A 19,749-nucleotide genomic window follows, 5' to 3' on the forward strand; every position below is an offset into this window, starting at 1 on the left:
CTTATTTTCCAAATCATTGATTTGAACCCGGTTTCCTTCCCTTCACCATTGGTTTTGTGTGGATTTTCCTTCATTTCACTTATCATAGCCTTCACTTCTCTTATGTGTTTGCCTTACTCAAGCATATCTGTGAAGCCTGTGAGCATCTTTATCACCAGTGTTTTGAATTCTGTGTCTGTTAGGTTGTCTGTCTCCTCATCTGTTAGGTTGGCTATCTCCTCATCGCTTAGTTCTCCTACTGGAACCTTGATTCGTTTCCCCTTTTGGGCCATATTTCTCTGTCTCCTCATTCTGACAGGCTCCTGTGTTTGTTTGCCTCTGCGTCCCAGGTAGAGCTGTTGCTCCTGTTACATTGTAAGGTGCGGAGCCTTAGTGATTTATCAGCACAGGGTGACCTGTTTCACCACGTTGTGGCACTGTGTGTGGGGGAGGGGTCCAAGAGGGAACAATGCCTCCTGCCCAGCACTCACCCCTTTTCCAGGCACCTTTCCCACTTTCACACTGGATGGGCACCCCTCTAGCTGCTGCTCTGGCTGCTGTTCTCGTTCCCAGAGTGGGTGGGTCTGCGGAGTTCTAGGACCGTGGGGGCCCTTTAAACAAGCAGACTCTGCTGAGAGACCAGCAGTTTATGCCCCCACCCCAACCCCCACTAGTTTGCATAGTCAGAAGCAATGAGGCTTGATTTTCCCCGGGGCTGAGACTGTGAGCTGCGAGGTCCAGTGAGGAGCTGGGAACGCTCTCCAGGTGTCCCTCCTGACTTTTTAAAACGTGTGACTGCGCTTTCTGCCGGCATGCTGCCGCCGCCACTTCTACCACCACACTACCACACTACGTCCTCTCTACCCCGGCTCCACCCCTCCTACCTGTCTGGATGAGTATTTCCTCTTTATATCTTTGTTTGCTGGACTTCCATGTAGTTTGATTTTCTGGAACTTCTGGTTGTTTCTAGTTTTGAGGTAGTTGTGTTCCTTCTTAGTTGTGGAGGGAGACGCAACGTGTCTGTCTATGCCTCCATCTTGGCAGAAAGTCTGGGGAATACTAGAAGTTTGCCTTTTTAAGCAATCCTTTTTGACCAAAGTCACATTTATTTTGAATTTTCATGTGCAAGTTTGTACCCTATTTTTCTGCTTTCTCTTGATTTATTAACTTTTTAAGGTTAAATTTTTAAAAAGGTCAGTAAAAGTATTTAGAATTCTCCTTTTCTAGTGATTGACTATATAGTTCTTGGGTCAAAGCAGTGAAAAGAATGGTAAGATGTTACTTAGTGGAAGTCTTTCATGAATTTAACTTTTTTTTTTTTTAATATACCACCTAATAAGGTAGATTGGGGAGAATTTAAAGGAATAATAAATTATTTGAAGATAAAGACTTATATATCCCCATATAGAGCGCTATAGTTAGTAGGAAATTGTTAGGTGGCAATTATGAATACTTGCATAAATGGATTACATGGAAACAATTATTGTTAATTTTATTACACATATTTTAAAGGTGTAGTCACTTCTCTTCCTTGCTTTGTATGAATATTAATAATGATAGAGGATAGCAGGCATAGTCAAAGCACTGGTCTGGGACTCTAGACCTGGGTTCTGGTTTTGGCTTTGTTAACTAAATGATGTGTGATCTTCAGGAAGTTACTACTTGGTGACTCTTTATTCTTATTATTTTTTAAATATTATTAGCATTTGGTGATATGGTAAGTTTAAACATTTAAAAAATGTCTTAATACTACTTTTATGGTGTCTTTATTTGTTTATGCGTTTCTAAAAGCATAATGTGGTTATGCAGAGTCTTTTAGGCAGAAAGATGGAGAAGCATGTTGTATTTGAGAAAGTTAAGGTAGTGTTCTGTGACCAGAGCATTGGTTGCAGTTATGTGTGTCATGGGAGGCAAACGTGAAAGTTTCAGCCAGGGGCTGGTTTGGTCTTAATCCTGAATGATAGAGGGTGGGAACAGGGACAAAGCAGGGAGCTCTTAAAATGTTCTAAGTTGAAGAGTGACATTTAATGTTATGTTTCTTTTAAGAACATTCATTCAGTGGCCCAGTGAGTGACTAGATCGTGAACTACAGTACTGGCAGTAGGGTAGATTGTAGGGGGAAGCCTACAAGCAATATTGAAGAGTTAGCATCACTAAGACTTGGACAGAGGGGAGAGTTTCAGGACAACTGCTGAGCTGGACCTTAAACACCTAGGATGAAAGTAGTGGTTTGTTCCTAGACTTCTAGTGGTAAGAATTTCATAGTAAGTACAGATGACAAATGATGTAATGTGAAACTTTTTCCACTTTGTCTTTAATTTTACTGCTTAAGAAAAGAATGCATTCTCTGAATTTTGTAGGAACTAGCAAATGCTGTAGCAGATAATCAAAATCTGATTATCAAATATCTATATACTGTGAGAAATATGAAAATTGGTAGCTCTAATTCCACATCATTATTTTAAAATTTTGATTTTTAAATGTGTAGTTTACTTAACTTTGTTCTCAAAAAGAACAATTAAAACAGAAAGAGAACAACTCCCCTAAAACACAAGTTGATGAAAACTGAAGGAATGGACTCTGTATTAAATATTTCCAAAGAGTTCCTGAGACCAAAAATGGTGGCCCTTCTTTTCCAGCAGCTGCAATCCAAAAGATCTTGAAACCAGTCCTGAAAAGCTTGCTCCTATGCAAGAAATCCTGGTGGCTTTTAAGAGGAAGATAGAGAACTATTCTGGAAAATTTCAAGTGGTAGTAGAGGTGAGTCACTTACATGAAGAATTTATTCAGGGACTACAAATATTCATTTTCTCTTTTTAATCAAGGCTTTTTTTTTAATTTTATTTTTAAAAATAATTTATTTATTTATTTTTAGAGAGAGGGGAAAGGAGAAAGAGAGGGAGAGAAACATCACTGTGTGGTTGCCTCTCACTCGGGCCCCGAACTGGGGACCTGAACATGCAACCTAGTCATGTGCCCTGACTGGGAATCAAACCATTGACACTTGGCTCGCAGGCCGACGCTCAATCCACTGAGCCACAGCTCGAGGTTTTCTTTTTTAAATATACATTCAGCTAAGGCAGTTTGAAAATCCTGGTCTTTGTGTCCTAAAATTTTTTATTAATGGAAAGAAATAGAGCAAGTAGTGTTCCCTTTTCTTTTTTCTTTTTTTTTTTAAGTATATTTTATTGATTATGTTGTTGCAGTAGTTCCAATTTTTTCCCCTTTACTCCCCTCCACCCAGTATCTCCCTCCCCCAGCATCCCCCCCCCAAGTCCATACCCATGGTTCGTAAAAAATAACTATCCCTCCCTCTCAGATATTAAGACCCTTTGTAATCTTGTAAAGGACAATGGGCGAAGGTCTCAGGCTCCTCTAGCTGCTTCAAGCTGGACATGGTCGTCGTCCTACCTACCCTTGGGTCCAGAAATCCCTAATAATAGTGGGGGTGTGGAGGGGAGGGTGGCCTTCCCACATGGGGAAGGACTGTGCAGACTCCAGGTCAGTTGGCTGTCTCCGGACAACGGCGTGCTTGGTTTAGCAGGCTGGCATCCTTGTTGTGTTCTGGGGGCAACAGATTTGGCAAAAAGGCTTAAAAAGCACCATTCAATCCATAACTACTAGGTGACAAAAGGCAGGGATTAATTTTTCAATGTTCCACATTAGGAGAAAAAAAAAAAAGGGCTTCTTTGGAGGAAGGTGTGCTAGGCACATCTCGCCTGTCCAAAACCCTTTTGCCCATTATATTTAGTTTGGGCTGAGGGAAATAGTTTATGTTTCCCCCCCTCTCAGACCTCTGGGCCCTTTCTGTCCAAGCCATTAGGATAGAAAAGAGAAACCAGTTTTAAAGTGAAGCCCACAGACCACCCCATTCTTCACCAACCCAGCCATTTAGTTCAGCCAAACTGTTGAGTCTCAGGAGGCAGCGCTGCAGAGAGGATTAAGTGAGGCTTATGCGTACAGACAATCACTCAGGTAATGCGGTCATAGGCTTATGCCCTTTGAAAACAGAAAACACATGTTAATTTATGTAACATAACCAACAAACAAGTCTTTAAATCTGTAAGACTGTCTTATTGGGAAGACATCCAGTTGCAAGGCACTTGACATTCTACTTGTCTGCAACTTGAATCTCTTTGGTGATATCACAGATATGGTTTAATTTTCAAGTGAAACCATTTTTTAAATGAGAAGAAACTTTTAAGACGGTTAGCTACCCTACTTTACAGTCTGCCACTGATCATTGTGATTTTCCTTGAATAATGATTTTTCTCCCTAAGATTACTCTCCTTGTCTTTAAAGGCACTACATTAAGTCCATTTTTAATTTATCCTGTTCATTTGCATAAACATAACAAGAGCAGCAAATGATCACTTATGATCTTTAGTTCTGTTTTGCTGGAACTTACCCAAGGAACATTTAGGGTGGCCCTCAGTCTGCTCTTCAGGGCACAGAAGCTGGGCCACATGCCTGGCATTCATCCTTGCCTGTACACACCTGTCCTTTCCAAGTCTTTCTGGTTTTCCATTGTGCATTAAGGTCCCTTCTAGCCATCTTTCAGGAAAACAACCTTTGGTCCTTCCCTGGAGAGATTGCTGTGGACCGCACAACCAACCATGGCAGCAGGCCTTTTATTTCGCGGGCTTTTATTACCTTTGAAAGTCATTCCCAGTTCCTTAGGGCTTTTTGGTAACAACCTGAGCCCAAGCATGTCTCCTTTAGGCTTGACATTCCAGTCAAAGGCTTGGTCAGAAAAAGAAACCTCTATTAACAACTGGTCTTATTAGTTCTCTGCAAAGAAACTTAAGTCATTACTTACTTGTTTAGAATGCCAAACTCTGGAGAGATCAAATAGGGAGAAAAATATACAACGTGAAGGAAAATCTTTGTCCTAATATTCACTGAACTGGCATTTCCATTCTTCATATTTTCATTTTCCCCCACTAAAAAAATTTTTTTGTTTGTTTTTCCATTACAGTTGTCTCACTTTTTTTTTCCCCTCTTGCTTCCCTGTATCCTGCCCCTCCCTTCCCCCACATTCAGTTCCCACTCAGTTGCCCATGTCTGTGGGTCATTTATACATGTTCTTTGATTTGACACTTCCCCTTCTTACCCCCTTTTCTCCCTCCCACCTCCCCCCTTGTTACTGTTAGTCTACTCCTTGTTTACATACCTCTGGTTCAATTTTGCTCATTTGTTTGTGTTGTTCATTAGTTTCCTGTAATAGGTGACAGCATAACGTATTTTTCTTTCGTTGCCTGGCTTGTTTCGCTAAGCATAATTCTCTCTAGTTCCATCCATGTTGTTGCAAATGGTAGAAGTTCCTTCTTTCTTTCTGCTACATAGAACTCCATTGTGTAAATGTACCACAGTTTTTTGATCCACTCATCTACAGATGGGCATTTAGGTTGTTTCCAGCACTTGGCTATTGTAAATAGTGCTGCTATGAACATTGGAGTGCATAGGTTCTTTTGAATTGGTGTTTCAGGATTTTTCGGATATAATCCCAGTAATGGAATTGCTGGTTCAAAAGGCAGTTCCATTTTTAGTTTTTTGAGGAAATTCCAAACTGTTTTCCATAGTGGCTGCGCCAGTCTGCATTCCCACCAGCAATGCACCAGGGTTCCCGTTTCTCCGCATCCTTTCCAGCACAAGTTGTTTGTTGATTTGTTGATTATGACCATTCTGACTGGTGTGAGGTGGTATCTCATTGTGGATTTTATGTGCATCTCTCTGATGGCTAGTGATGTTGAGCATATTTTCATATGTCTATGGGCCCTCTGTATGTCTTCTTTGGAGAAGTGTTTGTTCAGGTCTTTTGCCCATTTTTTAATTGGGTTGTCTGTCTTCTTGTTGTTGAGTCGTATGAGTTCTTTATATATTTTGGAGATCAGTCCCTTGTCTGAGATGTCATTGGCGAATATATTTTCCCATATGGTTGGTTTCCTTTTCATCTTGCTGATGTTTTCTTTAGCTGAGCAGAAACTTTTTAGTTTGATGTAGTCCCATTTGTTTATTCTTTCCTTTATTTCCCTTGCCTTAGGAGATATATCAGTGAAAATGTTGCTATGTGGGATATCTGAAATTTTCCTGCCTATTTTTTCCTCTAGGACTTTTATGGTATCACGGCTTACATTTAAGTCTTTGATCCATTTTGAGTTTATTCTGCTCTATGGTGTAAGTTGGTGGTCTAGTTTCATTTTTTTGCATGTCCCTGTCCAGTTCCCCCAACACCATTTGTTGAAGAGGCTCTTTTCACTCCATTTGATGTTCTTTCCCCCTTTGTCAAATATTAGTTGGCCATATGAACCTTGGTTTATTTCTGGGCTCTCTATTCTGTTCCATTGATCTATATGTCTGTTTTTATGCCAGTACCAGACTGTTTTGATTACCGTGGCCTTGTAGTATAGTTTGATATCAGGTATTGTGATTCCTCCTACTGTGTTCTTCCTCAAAATTGCTGTAGCTATTCGGGCTCTTTTTTGGTTCCATATAAATTTTTGAAGTATTTGTTCTAGGTCTGTGAAATATGTTGCTGGTATTTTAATAGGGATTGCATTGAATCTATAAATTGCTTTGGGTAGTATGGACATTTTAATGATGTTGATTCTTCCCATCCATGAGCATGGTATATGCTTCCATTTATTTGTATCTTCCTTAATTTCTTTCTTCAGTGTTATGTAGTTTTCTGAGTACAGGTCTTTTACCTCCTTGGTTAAGTTTATTCCTAGGTATTTTATTTTTCTTGTTGCTATGGTAAATTGAATTTTTCTTTCAGTTTCTATCTCTGAGTTTTTATTGTTGGTGTATAAAAATGCCTTTGATTTCTTAATATTGACTTTGTATCCTGCTATTTTGCCGAATTCACTTATTAGGTCGAGTAGTTTTTTTGTGGAGTCTATAGGGTTTTCTATGTACACTATCATGTCATCTGCAAATAATGACAGTTTTACTTCCTATTTTCCAATTTGGATGCCTTTTATTTCTCTTTCTTGTCTGATTGCGGTGGCTAGAACTTCCAAGACTATGTTGAATAGGAGTGGAGAGAGCGGACATCCTTGTCTTGTTCCTGATCTCAGGGGGAATGCTCTCAGTTTTTGCCCATTGAGTATGATGTTGGCTTCAGGTTTCTCATATATGGCCTTTATTATGTTGAGGTATGCTCTCTCTATTCCCATTTTGCTGAGAGTTTTCATCATAAATGGGTGTTGTACTTTATCAAATGCTTTTTCTGCATCTATTGACATTATCATGTGGTTTTTGTCTTTCATTTTGTTAATGTGGTGTATTACGTTTATTGATTTGCGAATATTAAACCATCCTTGCATCCCTGGGATGAATCCTACTTGATCGTGGTGTATGATCTTTCTAATGTGTTGCTGGATCCGGTTTGCCAATATTTTGTTGAGGATTTTAGCATCTATGTTCATCAGCGATATTGGCCTGTAGTTTTCTTTCTTTGTTGTGTCTTGACCTGGTTTTGGAATTAGGGTTATACTGGCTTCATAGAATGAGTTTGGCAGTCTTCCCTCTTCTTGTATCTTTTGGAATAGTCTGAGAAGGATAGGAGTTAGTTCTTTCCTAAATGTTTTGTAGAATTCACTTGTGAAGCCATCCGGTCCAGGGCTTTTGTGTGCTGGGAGTTTTTTGATTACTGCTTCAATTTCACTAGCTGTTATTGGTCTATTCAGACTTTCTGCTTCTTCTTGATTCAGTTTGGGAAGACTGTAGGTTTCCAGGAATTTGTCCATTTCCTCTAGGTTGTCAAATTTCTTGCCATACAGTTGTTCGTAATAATTTCTTATAATCCTTTGTATTAGTAGTGTTCCCTTTTCTACACAAAAACAAATACACTGAAATTTTAAGAAGCAAAAAAACAAGTAACATTGAATTTTCAATGATGTAATCCTCAGCAACAAAAGTGTTTCTTTAAGATGATGGTATTGGGAAAAAACATGGAAAAGAAATGCCGTAGTTTTACTTTGAATGTATTTTTACTGTAAGATATACTTGAGTGAGATTTATAAAAATGTACTAATTTAAATTGATTCATAACCTTTTTGATCATCAGAAGACTGTTCTTCTAGCAGGAATGGAGGATACCAGCGAGGAGGGTCTACCTGCTCTGAATATCCTGGCTAAGTTCACTCTGGATAGTATTTTGTTTGGAAACAATGCAGGATTAATATAACTTTCCTCTATTTTATTGTTTCAGGGAATGGGAAATATATGATACAAACTTCCAGGGGTGTAAAAGGTATATAGTGAATAATCTCCCTCCCATTTCTGTCCCTCAGTCATCCAGTTTCCCTTAGTAGGAATAATCATATTTATCAGTTTCTTGCATATTCTTACCAAAATATTTTATGCATATATACAAATGTGGTACACATTTTTAGTTGTTTTCATATCCTTACACAATACTTTTAAGATCTGGAGGTAAGATTCTTTTCCCTCATCCATACCTCAAAAAATTGGATAGAAGAGTATTAATTTACATGGTTTTATCTTTCTTCCTCCAGATTTAATATAGGCATGTAACATCCTTCCATTATATACTAATATGTAAGGTTCTATTAATTATTTTAATGTTTTGTAATTTTGTCTTTTAATTCAGAAGATGTAATTGTCACATATCGTCACGTTGTAACCTAATCATTTGCAACAATCGCAACTGGTAATCTCAGTTTTTTATGTTGTGGCAGCTATTTTTCCCACTTCATTTTTTAAAAAAAACAGCAGTGAACCTAGAAGGGCAAATCAGTACATACATAAATTTATGAAAACTATGCAGATAGCTTCTGAAATAATACATTAGTGTGCATTTTAGTTTAACAGTGAAAGGTTAACGAGGTACATATTATATCTGAAGGACAAAGGGCAGGAAGCATTGTGGGGATAGATAGGAAGTAGGTACTGAGATAAAGGGGCAGATATGCAAAGGTGAAGAGAAGGGAGGTCTAAGGAGCAATAGTTCTTAAAAATAGCCACTTGACTAGACTGAACTATATTTGGCTTTAGCTGAACGAGGACGAATCCATAACCTGAAGTAGCTGTATCACTTAGTTGGATTTCACAGAGAGCTCTGCTCTCCAAGATTTTGGAAGATCAAAGAAAAAAATGATGTTTTATTCTCAGGAGAATGAATCATTAACTAGGACTATCAGGTGACCTGTCATTTATTATTATTTCCTGATATTGACAGTGATCTAAACTGGGGCACATTTTATATCTATCTGTGTCTGTTACCATTTATGTTCACATTCATTTCAAGGCTCTTTTTTTCCAGTAAAACTGTTTATGTGTGCTGCTTATTTACATACCCCCCCGCCCACTGGAAATGCCACATTGACATGAAAGTGATTTAAAAAAAAACATATACAGTACTGTTACATAAAAATAAAATTTCTTGTTATGATTATTTGCCTACTGATTGATTCTGCCTTTTTTTATCTATTCCCACTTTTTGTTAATTTTTTGTTTACTTATATTTTGTATATTTTTCTCTATTAAATTACACAATTCCAATAAATACATACTAATTAAAATTTTAAATTGACAGTCCCAATTTTCTTCAGTCTCTGTAAAACATTAAAAACTAAGAACTCTTAGAATATAGGTTTTATTGTTTTTAAAGCAAAAACTCTGATTGGGTATGAAGTGTTTTCTACTTGGAAAGTTTCCATATTAGATTGTGATGATAATATGTCAGCCATAAATGCTTTTCAGCATTTCAGTTTAAATAGTATTTTTTAAAGTCAAGTCTCAAGTGACGTGTGAGGCTTTGGGCAAGTGTTCTATGAATTGGATTATGTGGAGAAATTAAAAGCACATAGATTATGGATTGACAAGGGCAAAATACTTTTAACTAGTAGGTTTTGGGATTTTTAAGTGTGATTTGTTATACCATTTTCAGGTGAAGCCTGCCTTTGCAATTTTAATGGCGGAAGTTGGTTCATTCAAAAAATACAATGTAAAATTCATCTTTAGGAACCTATAAAATAGGACAAATTGAATTTAATAGGAGTAGTAAATAATATTTTAAAATACCCTTTATCTAAATGGCACTTTATTTAAAAGAAGTGTATGCCTTTTATCATCTCCCTCTCCCCACCACTCCCCTTTGCAACCGATCAGTACATCCCAGCTCTGGAAAACTGAATTGTAAATGTAGAAGAATAAGCAACTAAAATTCTCCTAACAGTCAGTGCACTTTTCTAAAGCATTTTCAATGAGAGGACCTAAAAGCGAAAGCATAATGTTTTAATAACAGAAATGATGCTTTAATAATGGAGGCAACACTTAACAGTATTCTATTTTATGTTAACATTTCCTGGATACTTCCTTTGACTAGCTGTTGCATGGTGGTAGGGATTAGAACTAAGGGAACTTTATTCTGGTCTCAACCCTGTAACTAATTCATTGTATTACTCAGTAGGAAAATCATATAACCTCTTTCTGCTTCAGTTTCTTCATCTATAAAATAAAAGCTGAGCCTCTAAAGCAAAGAGCCTGGTGTTTGTTAGTCTGCAGGACTAACTTTTATTAGATGTAGCCTCAGATATCTGAACTACTGATGGCTGATGTTGGTTCTACCAAGAGTTAAATACTCCGAAGGCTAATAATCTTGGGCCTGTTACTTAATGCCTTGCAGCTTTAATTTCATTCCCTGTCAAATTAGGGTAATAATTATTAAATTGTGTTATTTTGAAATTTAAAATGCCATATAGATATGCAATGTAAATCATACATGCAGTTTATAATAATATATTCACTTATAAAAATAAAGTGTTGATGCTAATGTTTATCACTATAGTTATTAGGCTGTTTTCATTATTTTTCTGCTGATTACCAGACAATAGAATAAATTTTCATAAGTGTTCTCTAGAACCCTTACCCATAGTGTCTTGAAACTTTGTGAACAGTTCGTTCACATATTCCTGCCACCTCCTCAAAGTGCCTGCTCCTGTTGTTTACTTTCCCCTATTTCTAATCATCTCTAAATTGCTCAACCTTTTATCTCTACTGATCTTTTCATTACTGACCTTCCTTCTACTGTACTCTATTCTACTTTTTAGAAATCATCTGAGCTTACCAGTATCTTCCTTCTTCTTACACAGTGGTCTTTTCTGCATGGGTGATGTCATCGAATCTTCATTTCCCCAGTCCCAGCTAACACGTGCCCGTGCACCTGCGCCCAGGCAGTTTTTGGTAGTGGTCTCTTGTAGGAATAACTCACTTCACATTCAGATTTTTATACTTCTTTCTTTTTTTGGTTCTCCTAATTGCGATGAATAGCATCCCTAGTACAACATTAAATAATTTGGTATAATGTACATTTATGTCTTGTTCCTAATTACTTTTTTGCTAAAATAAATTATTAAAGACTTACATTAAATAGAGTATTTTATATAAACTGTGTATAGTTATAGTCGTTGAATACGAGACATTGCTGATTGCAAGATGCACCTTCATTTTATGAACTAGTAAAAATTTATTTATTCTAATATACCATTGTAAGATGTACTATTTCATAAATATTAAAATATGAAGAAAAATGTAACAGGATCAATGAGATATGCACGTATAGTAGATACTGTTTTTAGTCTTATTAATTTTTTTGTTAAAATTTCCATGTATTCTTGTGTGCTTGATAGAAACTTTTCAAATGTTTTTACTTTCATAGTTTCTGTGAGCTGTATCTAAGTTACTTCTTTGCTTTATTGCAGATATGTGCAAACTAACATCTTTTTTTCTTGGTCTCATACTTTTCAAATGTTTAATTTCTTCATGACTGTGTAACTTGATAATTTCTACTTCCAAAATCCCACTATGGCACAAAGGTTTAGCATCATTTGAATAGTTGAGATAGAAAACATTTTTTCTTTTTTCAGGAAGGATAAGCTATATTGAAAGTTTCTCAACTCTTCTCTCGCCACACAGATTTGCATATTAGCTCTACTCACATACTAACTTCAGACTAGGGTGTGTCATGATGGTGTAGCGTCCTCTGACCTTGTACTGTCAATTCACCTTATATAAACTTTTCCTCATCTCATATACTTTTTATTTTATTTTAAAATTATAGCTGACATACGATATTTTATTAACATATGATACACTTTTGAAGCTTGGGGATTTTGCCTTAGCTTCTGTTTTTTTCTCTAGAGCTAAATAAAAATACAACAACAACAACAACAACAAAATCCTTTAATTCTTTCTTGGTTTACTATTACCTTATATTTCTCAGCCCCCTATTAATTCACTTTATCATTGTCTCTGAAACAATGACTTAGAAATCTCATGTACTTTGAGAGAGAATACTTACGTTGAGGTGGAGTGGTGCAGACATCCATAAGTGAGTGTGTATTAGAATTTTGCATACCTTAAAACTCTCAGGTGTGGAAAAAGTCACACTTTTATTTTTTATTTGGAGGAAAGTAAGTTCTGTGTACCCTTGAGGGCTACAACTCAAGGTTGACATCCAGTAATTGTTAAACCTGGATTGTCTTTTCCTGGATGTGGGGGTGTTTGTCCAGGAAATCAGAACAATAAGAGGAATTATAAAAACTGGTTTTTCTACCAGTTAAAATATTTTAAGGAACTCAAGTTCTATGTAAATGATATAATAATAGAATAATGTTTAGTTTGCAAATGTTAACTTAGTGTTTAGTGGGCTATCCAGAAAGTACTGTTTGGCTAGTATTTACTCATAATGATACTGACACTTAATTAAATTGGTTGAAATGATTATTAGATACTCGTGGGGTTTATAGATTTTAGGGAGGAAGGCCTATAAGCTCCTGAACTTGTATGTAAAATTTGGCCATTGGGTACAGCTGTTGTTGTTTTTTTGGTAGGGAGAGGCTCCATAGCTTTCAGCAGAATCTCAAAGAAGTTAATAACCCTAAAGAAATTAATTCACTTCTGTAGCGTTCTGGGTCAGCACTAATTCTTTTTTATCTGCTCCTCATAGTGATATTGATTGTAAATCATGAAATTCCAGAGTATTTTGAAGCTAAAAACAAAGAAAATTTGATCCTGAGTTGTTACTTTGAAAAAGGCAGCATTATCCAAGTGGGATATTTAAAACAGTGATAATTCTGCCCATGAACTACCCCGGGAATTCACTTTTAGGAAATAGTGAATATGAATGAAGATAGTATTATTGTATGCACAGAAAAAGACATTAGAAAACAGTGAATCCATATAGGTAAAAAAAAAAAATGTGAAGGATTAAAAATATGCTTTTATTTTGAACTTGAGTAATTTCATAATTGTGATTTAAATTATTTCTCTGAATAGAAGTATACATGGTCTGTCCAGAAGATATCCAGCCCTGTAATATGAAAAATAGAGACATTTCTTGAAGAAGATACAAGAAACATTGTGCATAGGACAATGATGCCTCAGTCCCCTTTAAAGTAGGCACCTTGGGACCTCACACGGTTCTTCCAATCGCCATCAGCTGCCCCATTGCATTTTTCTGAATCTCATCAACGGTCTATAATCTCTTCCCTTTGAAAGGTGATTTTAGTTTTGGGAAAAGCCAGAAGTCACAGGGCACCAAATCTGGGCTATAGTGGGGCTGAGTCACCTGGGTGATTTGATGTTCCACTGAAAAACTGCACGAGATACGATGCATGAGTGGGCATGTTGTGGTGATGAAGCTGCCTATCACCAGTTGCCTGTAGCTGTGGCTTAGTTTCTATGGAGGAATGTTCAAGCTTAAAGCAAAATTTGATGCAGATTCATTTCTCTACTTGCTCAGCCATTTTGAATGCAACTGCTACACAGTACACATGCTCACTCAACAGTGTCTACCGCCCACACTGACTAGTACAGTGAAGTCATCATTGTTCACGCATATGCATTCCAGTTCACTCACCTCGATTGCCAGGTTATATTGGTGTCATGCAAACTGTTCTCATTATGTTAACAATGGTTGGACTTTTTCCAGACAGACCTTATTGTGTATATATTGGAAATAATGAATGTTACCTGGTATTTGCATATGCATGTGTGTGGAATTACTTTTTAATGTTCATACAAATAATGAAAATACTTGATTTTTTTTTTTTTTTTTTTATTATAGTGCATGCAGGATATGGGAAATACTAAAGCAAGACTGCTCTATGAAGCCAATCTTCCAGAGAACTTTCGAAGACCACAGACAGATCAGTATCCTTTAATATTTCTGTATTACGGGTTTGTAAAGAATTAACTCATTTTTATAGTTTATATTTTAACTGTGTTTAGGAAGGCATGAACATTATCATACTGTTGTTCATTAGAGATAGAACTTGATTTTCCTTGAGATGTGCTTTGTATGTAGTAAATTTTTGTTAAGAATCTGGTAATACATAATCTATGTAATTTTTTAATGTAATTATTACTAAGTATAAAATTTGTGACTGATTCTTCTTGATCTCCAACTCTTGATTGGAGAGTTTATTAGAGATTTGATTTGTGAACATCTTGACTATTAAAAAAAAAACTTCTCCAGAGGGATTTTATTTGATCATCTTTATATAGTAATTATATTTATGTGTAACATTTTGGCATGTATGCATTTAAAAGGCAAATTACAAGGCCTAGCTGAGTGTGGCTCAGCGGATTGAGCTCTGGCCTGCAAACCAAAGGGTCGCAGGTTCGATTCTCAGTCAAGGTACATGCCTGGGCAGCTGGGGGAGTGTGAGAGGCAACCACACATTGATGTTTCTCTCTCTCTCTTTCTCCTTCCCTTCCCCTCTCTCTGAAAATAAGTAAATAAATATTTTTTAAAAAAAGGCGAATTACATATTTAGTGGAAGTGCTGCAGTAATTTATGCTAATATTTACTATGGACATTCCATATTTGCATAGCTTGCACAATTGTGTTTACAGATCTGCTCTAATGAATGAATAGATTATATTCTCACAGGCATTTTACTTAGGATGTTTGTCACATTTGTTAGATAAACATTTGATCCTATAGGCTTTTTCAAAGTCATATTGAAGTTTGTGAAAGCAGCTCATCAAAATTATGCTGCTCTATAAATAAGATCTAATTCATTGTAGGTATTTGTTATTTTATCCAAATGTAACATTTGCAGTTTTGAGACTAAAATGTAGTTTCTTAAAGATCAGTTATATATTACCCATTTGTATATTATCACAGTTTGTGTGGTCAAACAGTGAAAAAAAGGTGATTTTTGTCCTCGCATAAGATACAGTCCATTATACAATATCTATTTTACTGTTTGTGTAGAAACATTTTCAGTTATAGTAAAGTTATTTTAAAAAAGTGTACTTGACCTGTTCTGTTTCTGCTTTTCCACCTCCTTCCCATAAATTTAGCAATTTGCTATTCAAGGCTATTTTTACTGTAGCATGATCGTAGGGTAAGAGTGGGAGGTACATTTCAGGCGAAGAAAAATTGTATGCGAAGTATTAAGTTGTGAGGAAACATGACATTTCAAGGTTTTGATGTGACAAGATTTAAATTTTGTGGGGTAAGTGGCAGTAGAAGTTATTTTCCAAATTATGAAGGGTTTCTAATACTAAATAGAGCAGTTTGGACCTCATTTCATTGATCCAAAGGGTTGAAGGATTTGAAAAACCTTGAAGGGTTTTGAGGAAGGAGAAACATTGGAAACATTAACTTCTCCACAAGGAAGATTAAGTGAAGGAGATCTTGGAGTCAAGGAGACCATGTAGGTCACTAGTATAGCCCTGAAGTGAGCAAAAATGAAGATGTAAGTTACATGGTGGCAATTGAGAATGGAGAGCAGGAAATTGGGAAGATCAGAAAGAAATTTGGGAGAGCAGGAGCAGTTGGATTAGGTTGAGTGGCTTTGTTTCTCAGAAAACCACCTAGGTGACCCCAGGTTTTCTAACTCGGATGAGGTTCTATGGAATTCAGTGGACAGAAGGAATCTAATACCAGATGAAAGTTGAGTTAGAAATGACAGGTAATGAGCCAAGCTTCATTACTTGGGGCAGGTTGAGGTGTCTGTTGGACACATACATAGAAATACCCATTTAGTACCTGGAAACATGAATCTGCACCCTAGAAGAAAGAAGGATACTTACTTGATTTTTCAAACTGTGACTACTTCTAAAGCATTTACAAGTTATAGTCCTATTTATATGAGGTGTTGACCTCTTACTGTTCACAAAAGGATGATATAATGGTTAGAAACTCCTCAAAGAGGGATTTTGTCTAAACAAATTTGAGCTAGTTAATCATTAATGATAAGAGTATATAAGGCAATACCTCTTGGACCATGAGACTGGCCCCTATATCTGATGCAATGCTATAGCCTTAAAAAATTTTTTTTAACCTTAGTTAATAGCAATTGCAGTAGCACTTTTATCCCTTTGTTTAATTATGAAACACTGTGACTTGGAGATTGTATTAGGGAGAATAGTAAGAAAACTGTTGCCTTTATTTCATGAATCATTCTGAAGCTCAGTGCTTTTTTCAAAAGCCTAACATTTCTGCACTAAATACAGACAACTATATTTAAGTCAACAAAACTGAGTAAAACTCATATAATATGGGACCTCACAGCATCCTTTACAAAATTTGTCACTTTTCAAAAGCTCTACAATTACAAAAGTTATGTAAAAGCTGCTGTGAAAGTATAATTTCTCATATGGGATGTGGTTATTTATAGGCTGCATGTACTAGTGCATGACAAATGATAAAGCTTTACATTATTAGGATATGTTGTCTCATCTAAAACGTTAATTACTTCAGTTCCATGAGATCTTTTGTGCACCAAAGCTAATCAGCAGTTCTCCTTTGAGTTTTTGAAAGTTTTATTGCTGTCAGTGGTATGTCTCTGGAGCTGGAAGATTTTCTTCTTGGGAGTAGATGTTAATTTAATTGTCTTTTAAATGACATCTTTAAAGAAAGGGAAAAAAATTAAAATACAAATACATGTTAAAAGATAAAATACATAGGCATGTTAAAAATTTTCTGGACTTATGTTGTACCATTTGTTAGTTTTGAGGATGGGGACAGTTAGGGGTTATGTACTGAGTGTTTTGTAACTACAGGAATGGGGAAGGTTCTGGAGTATTTTGTTGTTGCTTATTGACTAAATCCCAAATCAACCACCTAAACTTGAATTGATATTAATAAATGTCTTACCTTGATTCCCTGAAAATATTACTATTCTATTTGTTTGGTTTTTTTTTGTATTTTTATTGTTGTTATTGTATACATCAGTATAACTAAATTGAAGGTCTCAAATGACACCTGGAGACTGGAAAATGAAGATAAGTATTTCCTGATCTCCAGGTTCATTGGTTCAATTGTTGTTCCTCATTTGCTCATCTATTTAAACCTATCACATGCAAACTGTCTTAGACCTTAACACAGTAGTTTTTGTCCATTCCTTCCCTTTTTCATGGCCTGTATATTTTAAAATATTATTAAAATATTTGTTAATGATAATAGCTAAAGATTAAATAGAACTTACTGTGTGCCCTGCTTTCTTCTTAGTTCTTCATATACACTAGATTATTTATATATACTAGCTTATTTAATTCTTACAATAGTTCTGTGACATGAGTTTTAGTGTTATTTCATTTTAAATGTGAGGAAGCTGAGATGCAAATATATAAAAATAAAAGCTAAATTCATTTATTGATCAATTATTGTTTGTTAGGTCCTGTGCTAAGTACTTTATATGTATTATTCCCCAAACTCAATAATTTTGTGAGATGAGTATGATTTTTCCTTTTTACATATTTAGGTATGGGTTCAATAGATTAGCTAACTTCAAGGTCACAATAACTGACAGTTAAATAGCAAGTCCCTTCTGGTACCAGAAATGAGGATATACTTTGGAGACCCTCTTCTTTGGGAATTAGTTTCCCTTGAAAATCTATCAAATTGTTTATACAGTAGTTCCTTCTTATCCATGGTTTCACTTTCTGAAATTTCAGTTTACCCAAGGTCAACCATGGTCCGAAACATTAAATGGAAAATTTCAGATATTTTGAGAGAGAGAGAGAGACCAAGAGAGACCGAGACTATATTCGCATACCTTTTGTCACAGAACATTGATTTAACTTGTTCTGTGATTACTTATTGTTGTTAATCACTTACTGTGCCTAAACATAAGTTAAACTTTATCACAGTTATGTATGTATAGGGAAAAATATAATATAATTTGGTTGAGTGATTTTATTGAATGGGGAAAATTTCCTGAAAGAGATAGATGTCTTTGGTTGAAAGCAAAGTTAAATTTTAGAATTGAGTTGCAAAAATAGTGTGAGAGGAAAATTGAATTTAGAGTTTAAACTTTGTGGAGAGGAATGACTGAGTGGGTGGTGTGTACATGTCACCGAGCTTATGCTTTTCCTTAAGTTATTTGTTTTCAGAGCAGTGGAATTTTTCATCAGAGATAAATACGAAAAGAAGAAATACTATGATAAAAATGCTATAGCTGTTACAAATGTAAGTAAAATCTTTATCTCTGTCACCAATTTAAGTTTAATAGATTTTGAACTTTTAACATGCAATACAGCTTAATTTATTAGTTGTAAAAATTTTATAAAGTATAAAACTATAAAATTTTTACATTGGAATTTTGTCACATGTTAATGAGCTCCCCTGAAGCAGAATTTTTTTTTTTTTTTTTTTTTTTTTGTAAGATTTTCTTTATTTTTAGAGAGAAGGGAAGGGAAGGAGATAGGGAGAGAAACATCAGTGTGTGAGAGACATCAATTGGTTGTCTTTCTCACGCCCCCAAAAGGGGACCTGGCCTGCAACCCACGGATATGTCCTGACAGGGAATCCAGCAACCTTTTGGCTCGTGGGATGACACTCAGCTCACTGAGCCACACCAGCCAAGTCGTGAAGCAGAACTCTTGATTTAGAAAGAAGCATATTCTGAGTCTAATAACTGCCTAAATGGCATTTAATTAAGTTAATTTTGTGAGATTTGCAAAAAGATAAAGCCACTAATTGAAAAGGGAAGGAGGGAAATTATTTTACTCCATTCTGGAAATTTGTGAAAAATAAAAAAGGCAAATTTTATCTTCCCCTCAGGACTTGGGTGGATCTGTTAATTGGTTATTATCAAGCCTTTTGCTAACAGTTGAAACCTTACTGTGATGATCAAATATGTTATATCACTGTTTTTTAAATGTTTTTTTCTGATTATATTTTCCCATCCCAGTTAATTACAATTTAAGACAAATTGTCATTATTGGTGCAATAATCTTTTTGACCATTGATTTCTAGATTAATAAGCAAGCTATAAGGTAGTCACCTGGCAAGCAATGTATAGACAATAATTTCATCTCATTTTACTTGCAAACTGGGTTTCTTTTTCAATCCACATGGAGAAGCGATACAAACAAAGAGTAGGATATTTTCATATATTGTCTTTGATAATGAAAACATCTTGTTAAAAAATGTAACATATTAATGCATATTTTGGAACAAAGATACCTTGTGTGTAGAGTTTAGGCTGCTTCTATAATGAATAATGAATGTAGGAGAGAAAATCTTTTGAAAGATTGATAAAAATTGACAATATTTAGAATGTCCATAAAACTGAGTTTGGTTATTGCCTTATGGGGGAAAAAGGACTAACTTTAAAACATAAGTAATGTATTTTCATATGAAATTTTAAGAAATCCTTTTAGTATATTTTATAAAATATACTTCTCTACATTTAACATCCTTTTTAATATCCTAAATTTTTTCAAGTTTTTAATAACTTTATTAGGGTAACATGGTTGATAAATTATAGGTTTTAGGTGTAC

The 19,749-nt window shown here is 35.6% G+C and overlaps 1 protein-coding gene across 2 annotated transcripts in view; it reads left to right on the forward strand.

Moving 5' to 3' along the window:
- The window catches only part of SMAP1 (small ArfGAP 1), a 150,990-nt gene that overhangs the window by 53,648 nt on the left and 77,593 nt on the right, over window positions 1-19,749 (forward strand). For both annotated transcript variants that reach the window (XM_090282648.1, XM_090282649.1), the window contains exons 3-4: window positions 14,075-14,160; window positions 18,358-18,433. In XM_090282648.1, coding sequence (XP_090138774.1) covers window positions 14,075-14,160; window positions 18,358-18,433 — 162 coding nt within the window. The remainder of the gene's footprint in view (window positions 1-14,074; window positions 14,161-18,357; window positions 18,434-19,749) is intronic.

Source organism: Furipterus horrens, unplaced genomic scaffold (genome assembly GCF_987537825.1).
Source record: "Furipterus horrens unplaced genomic scaffold, mFurHor1.1.pri manual_scaffold_6, whole genome shotgun sequence".
Classification (NCBI taxonomy): domain Eukaryota; kingdom Metazoa; phylum Chordata; class Mammalia; order Chiroptera; family Furipteridae; genus Furipterus; species Furipterus horrens.